At 42.8% G+C, this 11,403-nt stretch overlaps 1 protein-coding gene across 12 annotated transcripts in view; it reads left to right on the forward strand.

Annotated features, from left to right (window-relative positions):
* Positions 1-11,403, forward strand: part of cacna1ba (calcium channel, voltage-dependent, N type, alpha 1B subunit, a) — a 156,935-nt gene continuing 145,532 nt past the window's right edge. For 7 of the 12 annotated variants that reach the window (XM_058374793.1, XM_058374794.1, XM_058374796.1 and 4 more), the window contains exons 1-3: positions 3-931; positions 4,021-4,127; positions 6,332-6,471. In XM_058374793.1, coding sequence (XP_058230776.1) covers positions 673-931; positions 4,021-4,127; positions 6,332-6,471 — 506 coding nt within the window. In that variant the 5' untranslated portion in view covers positions 3-672. Of the gene's footprint in view, positions 932-4,020; positions 4,128-6,331; positions 6,472-11,403 lie in introns of all 12 variants that reach the window. The other 5 variants (XM_058374791.1, XM_058374790.1, XM_058374802.1 and 2 more) reach the window with 3 other exon arrangements.

Consider the following 11,403-nt stretch of genomic DNA (forward strand, 5'->3'; position numbering starts at 1 on the left):
CGCGCTCCAGTACACCCCCCCTCCCTCCCCAAAGCCGGAGCTCAAAGTGTCGGTCTCTGTTATTCATAATATTGTTTCAAAGAAGATCGTCTTTGGGTGGTTTTGCAGTGTGCACGCTGCAGCACTGGAGCATCAACACTGGGAGGAGGAAAAGACAGAAGTCGGAAACCTGAAGAACCCTCTCCACCCATCTCCAAGCATCTCCAAACAGTATCGAAACGGGATCTTAAAAGAAAAAAAGGTGTCGACGGCAAGACAATCCAAGACACTAACACAATAGGAGACGTGTATGCTTGCTTTTATTTGCAGTTTGACACCTGGAGAGAAATGAAAACCGAGCGCATCTTTGTGGAAGGATCGTGCAACATGCGACGATAAACTTCAGACGCATCTGGACACTCTTGTTTGTTTGTTTGTTTTTTACGCGTTTATGGATGTAAGAGAAGAGATGCGCACAGCGGTTTTTTGGGCGGAATAAAACCAGGGCCTTTTTCCTCCCTCCTCTCTCCTGACTGATGCTTGCTGAATGGGCTGCTCTGTCGGATGCTGTAGCCGTACCTCATCCTGATGCAACCTCGTGGCTGGGACTACACCGCGCGTTGTGATGCTCCTTCTGCATGCCCAGTCTGATACCGAGTCTCATTCCTGCGGTCAGACCTGTGCGTTTCTACAATGGCCCGTTTCGAAGACGACCTGCCGGTCCGGTATGCGGGCGGCTCTCCGTCGCCTGCGGGCCGAGGGCCGAGCCGGCAGCAGGGCCCCCCGGGCGCCCACAGGATCTATAAACAGACCATGGCCCAGCGAGCCCGCACCATGGCCATCTACAACCCCATCCCCGTCAAGCAGAACTGCCTCACCGTCAACCGCTCTCTCTTCATCTTCAGCGAGGATAACGTGATTCGGAAGTACGCCAAGAGAGTCACTGAGTGGCCATATCCTTTACGCGCGTCCTTTTACGCATGTCGCATGGCTCTTAAATGAGCACGTGTAAATAACAAAAACGTGCCCCCCCCGTTTATTTGTTTATGTGTACTCTTTTATCTTTAACACATGGGTGCAAATATTACAGAACCTTGAAATGTGTTAGAAATAAAAAAGAGAACCGATTCTAATATTTGATGTAAAAGTCATCACCAGAGTGCTGGCCTGCAGGAAGCAAGGCTGAGTGGTCAGGGCTACTGATCAGCAGGTCATGAGTCCACATCCCAGCACCAATGCGCTATTACTGTTGAGTCTTCTTCACGTCTTGTTTGCAAGTCGAAGAACTGTGCAGTCCCTTGAGGAAACTTCTTTCTAAGAGATTAGAAGTGCTTAAAAAGGGGGGTTCAAGAGTAAATAGGAGCAAGAGTAAATAGGAGATAAGGTTCCAGGTTTTTTTTTTTTGACATGGCACCACCTAGTTAATTACATAAAAGACATCTCATTGTCTCTTGGTGTAAAATGAATTACCGTATACTGATATTATTTTATCGATCTCTCCACGGCTCTGTAGTTAATACCTGCATCATATGAAGGTGATTTAAATCAACACAGCCTAGATGTGATTCAGTACATCTGCAGAAGTAATCGACGTGGGTGGATTTGGGGTGGTGAGGGTTATTTCAAAGGTGACCACACCCCAAATGTCTCAAAAAAAAAAACCCCTCTTAAATAGCCAAAGAAGAAGCAGTAGGAGCAACAGAACTAGAATAGAGTAGAACCAAGCGTGTGCTGACTGTGTAGATTAAACTGAATTAAGTCGTAAAAGAAAATCGGGTAGATCAGTGGAACTAGAAAGCAGCAGCGGTGCATTTCTCTTTGACAAGCACCGCCTTTTTTTGTAGCCCTACACTTCAGACATACGAGAGCTAAATGCAACACAAGGTTTCCGTGGTTCCTCTCGTGCTCCTGTATAATCCTTTCCCAACTACGTCTCCATATTCCTTCTTCAGCTGATGCGCTATTGATCCTTTCGGATGCTGCGAGCCTCTCGGTCGCTCCTAGCAACCAGAGCAGCTCTCGCATTAGGCTGCCCAAATTACCCGCTCACATTTCCCCATGGGAACAGCAGCAATGAGTGCCTAAAATGCAGCTATTAATCGCACCAAGACATCGCTACCACTCTCCGATCTGCTGCTGGGCCGGGTTTCACACTGCAAGAGACAACAGCTCGTCAATCTGCAGTATATATACGACTCTAGAGTGACCAGACGGATGAACGTGAATCAATAGTGCAGCTACTATATGGTTAACAGAACGGCTTTGAGGGAACTTAAAAAGAGTAGTGTCTTATGTAATCTTTTGTCTTCATTTCCAATCTGGAGCTTTCCAAGGTGTTGAAATCGACGCGCATTCCATGTGGCCAGAAATGCGAGGAAGTTGTGAGGAATTGGCCAATAAAAAAACAAACCTGGCACCATTTTAATCGTGGGTGGCACACGAGCAATTCACATGGCCACCTCTTTACTGCTCACGCTCAGAAATGTAGGCTAGCCACAACCTTTTACTTTATTAGGAATGTTATGTAATAGGGAGATTTTTACTGGGGCTTACTCAGATATCTGCATGAAGGAAAAAGTTGTTCAGGCATGCGGATCATCTTAAAATAATCCAATGTGTGCATGTCTTCACACTTCTTACATTGTAGTTTGGATTAAAAGTCATAAAAGTCGAAGAGGAGGCTTTGGTGCTCATACCTGTAAAACAAAACCCAACTTTCCTACATTCATATGAAATTATATGAAGTTATTATATATTATATTAATAGTATAATAATATAATTATAGTTTTAAATTAAATTTTGCTGATACAAAAAAAAAAAACCCAGCAAGAAATCTGTAAAAAATTGTCCTAATATTAAGTATTAAATATTCCACATACTTATTCATATGAAATCATATTAAGTTTTGTTGATACAAAATAAAAAAGTAAAAATTGTGTTCATATTAAATATTAAATTCTATAAATTTGTATTATTTAATATATATATACACCACACCACAAGTAAAAGATAATAGTCAGGACAGTCTTTTTCAAGGATTTTTCAGCCTTAATTCTTTAATTGTTATAAGAATATATAACAGTGCTTATTTATTTATTTATTTATTTATTTATTTATTTTTAAAAAAGATACAAAAATAGATTTTAACTTGTTTAAATGTAACAGTGGAGCTTTAAAAGCACTCACAGATGGATATATTACCTACAAGATGGATCATAAAACATCTCATATTCTCACGTTTTCCATCCCTTCTATAGACTCTTGTGTGGACTGACCAGAGCTGACCATTAACACAGTAAACTCTCAGTTCCTGCGTCTACAAATGGAGAGTTCAGGCTGTCAGTGCGCCGTATGAGCCATGTCTAATGAGTGTGTGATAAAGGCGATGACTCTGCAAGGCACGTAACTGAGATAAAGCAGAGATCCCACATATCCTCTGTGTAGAATAATAATAATATACACACCGATCAGGCATAACATTATGACCACATGCCTTTTATTGTGTTGGTTTCCCAGGCTGCCAAAACAGCCCTGACCCATTGAGGCATGGACTCGACTAGATCCCTTAAGGTGTGCTGTGGTATCCGACACCAAGATGTTAGCAGCAGGTCCTTTAAATCTTAACTTAAAGGATCCTTACAGGACTTAATGGATACTTTTGATAGATACTGACCACTGCAGACCGGGAACACCCCACAAGAGCTGCAGTTTTGGAGATGCTCTGATCCAGTGGTCTAGCCATCACAATTTGGCCCTTTGTCAAACTCGCTCAAATCCTTACGCTTGTCCATTTTCCCTGCTTCTAACATCAACTTTGAGGACAGAATGTTCACTTGCTGCCTGATATATCCCACCCACTAACAGGTGCCATGATGAGGAGATCATCAGTCTTATTCACTTCACCTCTCACTGCTCATAATGTTATGTCTGACCGGTGTAATCATGACCATCACCCTGAGCTTAAATCACTACAAGGCTTGTGAACAGAATTAGGTGTATTTCTTTTCCTTTGTTTCCATGTTACATTCTTGACTTTCTCACTCCGTTTGAGTACATGATCCTCGCCACCATCATAGCCAACTGCATCGTCCTGGCCTTGGAGCAGCATTTACCTGCGGATGATAAAACCCCGATGTCTGAGCGACTGGTGAGTGTTTCAGTGTCTCTCTATACGGTCTTACTGACTTTATTTATCCATGTAGATTTAAATCATAACCCAACTCAAAACTTAAACATATCCTCTAATCAGTAGCTAAAAATATGGCAAAAACTATTTGTACCCAAAATAAATAAATAAATATATATATATATATATATATATATATATATATATATATATATATATATATAATTTGCACCCCCATTTTAGTCACAGAAGCTAGCAGACTTGGCTACAATTTTAGCTACCTAGCTAGAGAATTAGGTACATGTGAGCTGAATGTCTAGCTAGTTTTAATGACGTAATAGCTAGCCCAAGGTTAGCGAGCTTGCTAAGAACTTTATCTACATGTGTATATATATTTCCACCATTAAACTTGACTACTGGTTTAAACAATACAGTCATGAGCTAAAACAATGTATTCTTAGCTAGTTAGACGTTAGTGAACCTAGCTAATTTCAGTGTAGATTAGCTGGATTGTTAGGTAGCTAATACTGTAGAGGGAATATTAGTGTTTAGCTAAGCTAAGAAAACTAAAATAAAAAGGCCATGGTGATAAGTGTGTACTGGTTCAAATTGATCTTTTTTTCTGAAGCAATGCTAACGTTACTCAACATAAATAATAATAATATTAATAATAATTATGATGCATCATTAGTGTATATAAAAAAGGAAAGCTTATTAATGATAAAGTCTCCTGCAGCAGTGAGTGTCTGTGCCCCGGGGTAAGACCTTTTGAAATCCCCTCTTGTGAGTATCACATCAGCAGGGATGTGTGTGTGTGTGTGTGTCATGTAGCTGCAAGGTTCTCCACAGTGCTGCTTTGTAAATCGACCAGGATCAAACTCCCTTTCATACCCCCCGTATTCAAATCCACACCCCGTCTTCAGCCTCCCACAACGTCACGACATTAAAAGAGTAAATGCTCCGAGCCGTGTCGCCCAGGCAGGGGTCTCAGACACCAAAGGCAAGGCATTTACCAAAACAAGATGTCACTTATTCAGTCGATGGGCTTTCCAGCCGCCTCTGAATTCACCTGATGGTTTATTATAAGGAACAATACAGAGTTACACTTTGAGCTTCGTGTTTGATTGTAGCATGGGTTAGAAAAATTTATCACTGATCATTTTTCATTGAGCCTCATTTATCAAAATGTATACGAACTCCTTTAGGTGGAAATCATTTACACGATGAAAATTTAGTTTGTTTGGAAAAACCTACATAAATGAATGTAAATTTATGCATAAGGACATTCACTACAGTTTAGTTTATTTCCGTTACACACATTGATGCATTTAGTAAAATTTTTGTGAAGCTCAGTCACTTTATATAAATAACCTGAGAACACAAATCCATAAATAAGTTTAGCCTTAGGCGGCACGGTGACTTAGTGGTTAGCCTCACATCTCCAGCATCCTGGGTTCGAGTCTCGATCCTGCTCACTGTGTGTGTGGAGTTTGCATGTTCTCCCCATGCTTGGTGGGTTCCCTCCGGGTGCTCCGGTTTCCTTCCACAGTCCAAAGACCTGCTTCTAGGCTGATTGGAGTCTCTAAATTGCCCGTAGTGTGTGAGTGAATGAGTGTGTGTGTGTGTGCCCGGCGATGGGTTGGCACTCCGTCCAGGGTGTATCCTGCTTTGATGCCCGATGATGTCTGAGATCACAGACTCCCTGTGACCTGAGGATAGATCGGATAAGCGGTACAGACAATGGAATGAAATGAAAAAAGTTTAGCTGGGACGAAAGTAATGGCACCCTATGAAAATGAAAGGAGTTACTGTGTGTCTAATGTATGTGAGTCGCTGCAGTGGCTGAGCTGCATTAATGGAAAATTTATGGCTTAAGCCACACTTAGGAGTCGATCTTTCACCTACGCAGCATAGTTTGTGAGCTTTATAGAGCTTTATAGAGTTTTGTAGGAATCAGCTGCTCTTGCTTAATTTACAGCTGATTTTATCTACAGCATGTGAACGTGAGAGAAAAGGAAAAATTGGGGTTACGGAAACAACTTTGGTTTGGATTATCTCCTTTTATTAAAAGGCTTAGAAATGATGTCTGATGTTTGGTTAACTGTTTAGCTACCCATAAATATTGTTGATATCGTTTTCATTCAGTGTCACAACATGACACACACAGTTCGTCGTCTCTCCTCTTATTCTATTTCACCTCTTGATTTTTTCTTTTTTCCGCACAGGATGACACAGAGCCCTACTTTATTGGCATCTTTTGCTTTGAGGCTGGGATTAAGATCATCGCACTTGGCTTTGCTTTCCACAAAGGCTCCTACCTCCGTAACGGCTGGAACGTGATGGATTTCGTCGTCGTGCTGACGGGGTGAGTCGACAGATTTCCTAATTTTATGCTCAGTGATACAGTGACACAGTGCCATCCTAACACCATTGTGTCAGCACTTTGAAAGAACGCTCAAGCAGCCTGTCCCTGCTTACTTTTGCATGGAGAGATTACTCATTAAAGGAGCGGTGTGCAATCTCTAGGGCCTGCTGCTTCCTGTCAGGCAAAATTTTAATCGTTTGCCAAGCCTTTTCTTTTCATGAAACTGACCACATCCTGTTTGGATGTAAAAAAAACAAAAAAAAAAAACAGAGGTGAATATCTGTGTTCTTTCTGGGTGTAGGGGTGGGGCTGAGTCTGAAAAACATAGTCGGATGTGTTGCAAGGCAAAATTACATATTATTATTATCCTCAAGAAAATCTGCACAGAAGCCCTGCACCTTCCTGGTCCTTGCATGTCCCTCAGCTCACCTGTCGATAAAATCTTTTCGAAATTACAGATTTTAATGATCAATTGAACCAGCTCGTCATCTCTGAACAATATAGTTCTTTCTTAGAAAGAAATACCAGCTTGTAGTAGCAGGAAGAAGAGCGTACACAGTCCTGTAAGCAGGAACATCCTGCATCACCACATCCAGAGAAGTTGCTTGAGCAGACTGGTTAAGATTCAAAGTTATCCAGTGCTAGCTGACACAGCCCCGGGGTTGCAGAGTCGTCCTGGGGGAGCGAGATAGTCTTGCGTCAGAACACATCCCTGTATGGTTACTGCCTCCACTTGGGAGGGTCCTGGCTCACTTTCACTAATGGCTGGCAGATTTATTCGGCCCGTCCACCAGGGTTTACATCATCCTGCCACCTCAGAGCAATAAACAGATTTAGTGGGAGCAGCGTCTGGAAAGAAGAGCCATGAGCTGAGCTGCAGGATACAGAAAAAGGTCTTTCTTTGTATTATTTACCAAGCAGGAGTAATATATTATGTAGCAACAGCTGAAGTGCAAAAGGTGGAAGATGGAAGTGCAGTGGGAGGCGATGAGTCAAAAGATGAAACTCTATGCAGTTTGATATACTTAAGTGGACGATACGGCAAAAATAAAAAAACCCGATACACGTACTTGTATCGTGAAAAACATCTAATGCACGACTAAGAGTGAAGTTTGCGGTGAAACCCTCAGGATCATTTATTGCAGAAATTGATATCTTGATGGTGTATTAATAGATCAGGACTGACAGCGTGTCAGACATCCGTCAGCGTCCCTTTCGCCCTGTTTGCAGCTCTTACTGTCACAGTGTGAAGTGATGACTGGAGCCGGAGCTGCATTTCTTTACTGGATGCATCCAGATCTGTCATCAGTGGCTATGCTACAGTTAGTGATTTAGCGGTGTGGACAGGGGATTGATAACTATTGAGCGATTAGCGTGTGGAAGGATAAACCCTGCCTTGCTTTTTACGTTTACGTTCACATTTCTGGCATTTGGCAGACGTTCTTATCCAGAGCGACGTACAAGGGTGCTTTGAAGTGTCTATCAATGAATATATTAACACTGGTTTGATAGGTCACAGACTTAGGATATCATCAGCCTAACAACTATGTTGGGAGTTTTATATATCTATATATTACATAAAACAATCAGGGAAAATAAGCTAGTTTAAGTATTTCAGGAAGAGGTAGGTCTTCATCTGCTGTTTGAAGATGGCCAGTGACAGGGGAAGTGTATTCCAACACCTTGGTGCCAGAATAGAGAAGAGACTAGATATATACCTACCTCTTACCCTGAGAGATGGTGGGACCAGTCGAGAAGTGCTAGTAGATCAGATGGAGCGTTCATCCTACAGTTCGAGGAGTAATAAGAGCTTTCTGGAGCCTCCTCTGACGGCTTCATTATACATACACACATACTGATTTGTTGATATATGTGACAGTGATGGAACCAGTATCATTTTTTCCTTGAGTACTGAAAGACCACAACCCCATTACCTAAATCATTAAGTGTTTGTATTTGCAGTGACATTTTTTGGTAAACGGATCATATGATTGATTAGACAGCAAAAGACATTTTTTTCTCTCTCTTCTATAAAGAGACAAATGGAGGCAGTAGGTAACAGTGCTGTGTGGGGAAATCTACGTGAGTTCAAGTGAAAGCTTTCGGAAATGTAAGAAGAATATACCACCACATGTCGTGCTGTTATAAGAAAATAATCGATCGATGACCGAACGGTGGGACGACTCCATGATACAACCCTGAAGATCATTTTCCATTAACCTCGTGTTTTATTCTTCTTACACTGCAGCAATTTCCCAACAATTTATTTCTTTTTTAATTAATAAAGAATATAATACTGTTTTTTTTTTATCTGTTTCTTTTTTTCTATGTTACTGTTACACATCATGGGGCATCTCAGATAGCGGACACGGGTTTGATATCAACATTTACTTTGAACATTTTTCATTTCATTCCATTGTCTGTACCGCTTATCCGATCTATCCTCGGGTCACGGGGAGCCTCAGGCGTCATCGGGCATCAAGGCAGGATACACCCTGGATGGAGTGCCAACCCATCACAGGGCGCACACACACTCAACACAATACAGGCAATTTAGAGACTCCTAGAATCATGTCTTTGGACTGTGGGAGGAAATCGGAGCACCCGGAGGAAACCCACCAAGCACGGGGAAAACATGCAAACAGTGAGTGGGAGCGAGACTCGAACCCAGGACGCTGGAGGTGTGAGGCGAACGCACTAACCACTAAACCACCATGCCGAAAAAGACAGAGATGTTTCTGTGGAAAAAAACAAACCTTTCTTCAATCTCTAGTTCCTCAAAGTCTACAAATTCTTAAAGCTCTGAGTGTCTACTTTCATATGAGCTATGGAGTGAGACATGACAAAGGCATTTAATGCTGACCATGTACACAGCCAATGCCATTTTTTGCCCTCCGTTAGCCGTCACTACAACAGAAAATCACTCAACACTTTCTGACCAATCAAATTTGCCGGGGTACAAATAAATCCATCTAAGCAAACATTCTTAATGAAACATTCTCACTCTTTCAGCATTGTTTCTATCCATCGGTTATCGACAGGAAAGTGACCATAAAAGATGTTTGGTTTGAAATTTATAATCAGCTAATGAAGTAATTAGCCCTGCAGTGCAACAAGGAGCTAATGCACAGCTCATTTAGTCGTTCTCCGAGCTTTAATACTCCTCCAGTAAGATGTTTGCTAATGAGAGAATAGGTCTGACTCGCTGTGCTCACACCCTGATCAATACTGTATTGAACCGAAACAGAGTGAATGGATTCATGACACCACTTCTCTTATGGCTTTGCATTTCCACCACCAGCACTTTCCCTCCCTCTCTCTCTCTCTCTCTCTCTCTCTCTCTCATCTCTTTCTCTGCTCTCTGCATTTCTGCAAACAATGTCTGTGGAAAAATATGAACTCCAGCCATATCAAAAGACAGAAAGATTGAGGCTAGCATTCTTCTCACAAGATCAGTATGCTTTCTCTTTCTATCTCCTGATGAGGCTGAATTGGGTGAAGTAAAAGGAGGTGGAGGAAGTGATGGAGGTGGTGGTGGTGGAAAAAGTGGTGGAGGTGGAAATGGAGGTGGTGGTGGTGGTAGTAGTGGGGGTGGAGATGGAGGTGGTGGTGGTAGTAGTGGAGGTGGAGATGAAGGTGGTGGAGATGGAATTGGAGGTGGTGTTGAAGATGGAGGAGGTGGTGGTGGTGGTGGAGGAAGTGGAGGTGGTGGAAGTGTAGTTGGTGGTGGTGAAGGTGTAGGAAATGGTGGAGGTGGACGTGGAGATGTAGGCGGTGGTAGAGGTGGAGGTGAAGATGGTGGTGGTGGAGGTGTAGGAAGTGGTGGAGGTTGAGATGGAGGTGGAGATGAAGATGGAGGTGGTGGTGGAGAAAGTGGTGGAAGTGGAGATGGAGGTGGTGGAGATGGAGGTGATAATGGTGGAAGATGTGGTGGAGGTGATGTTGGAGGTGGAGATGGAGGTGATGGTGGTGGAGGAAGTGGTGGAAGTGGAGATGGTGGTGGTGCGGGTGGAGGTGGAGAGGGAGGTGGTGGAGGTGACAATGGTGGAAGATGTAGTGGAGGTGAAGATGGAAGTGGTGGTGGAGGCGCTGGTGGAGGTGATGGTGGTGGAGGAAGTGGAGATGGTGCTGGTGGTGGTGGCGCGAGTGGTGGTGGAGGTGACAATGGTGGAAGATGTAGTGGAGGTGAAGATGGAGGTGATGGTGGAGGTGATGGTGGTGGAGGAAGTGGAGATGGTGCTAGTGGTGGTGGCGCGAGTGGTGGTGGTGGTGGTGGAGGAAGTGGTGGAAGTGTAGCTGTAGGTGGAGGTGGTGTGTAAATACAGTGTAAATTCTTCATGCTGGGGTTGATATTGTTTTGAACATCAGCATGTGTCCTGGATGGATTGCTTCTAACGAGCTGCTTTTGTTCTTCTCTGGAAGATTACACTCCCAGTCATTTGTAGCGCATATAACAGAGCCCTGCATGCAGGTTCTAATCATGCATGTGTGCGTGTGTGTGTGTGTGTGTGTGCGTGTGTGTGTGTGTGTGTGTGTGTGCGTGCGTGCGTGTGTGTGTGTGTTAGTGATTTTTATGACAGACAAAGGAAGATGACTTCACTCCATGAAGGCCAAAAAATTAGTATCACAGCTTACCGCTTACATACGACTTTTACTAGTTACAGCATCTTAACACGTTTTATTTTCACGGCAAAATATTTAACAGCTCTTACGCAATCATCCAGCTTTAAACATTTCATTTCATTATTAACTTGTACGGTATAAAAGATCACCCCTGTACCGTATAAAAATCAACAGCTACAAACAGTACATCAGATCAGATTACTCAACACTATGTTTACTACAGCACGTGAATATCGTTACCTAGCAACCACATCATGCTGCTGATACCAAAGACAAAACAAACCAATCATTGTTAGAGGGGTCATGGTA

This window comes from Hemibagrus wyckioides, linkage group LG22, assembly GCF_019097595.1.
Source record: "Hemibagrus wyckioides isolate EC202008001 linkage group LG22, SWU_Hwy_1.0, whole genome shotgun sequence".
NCBI classification, from domain to species: domain Eukaryota; kingdom Metazoa; phylum Chordata; class Actinopteri; order Siluriformes; family Bagridae; genus Hemibagrus; species Hemibagrus wyckioides.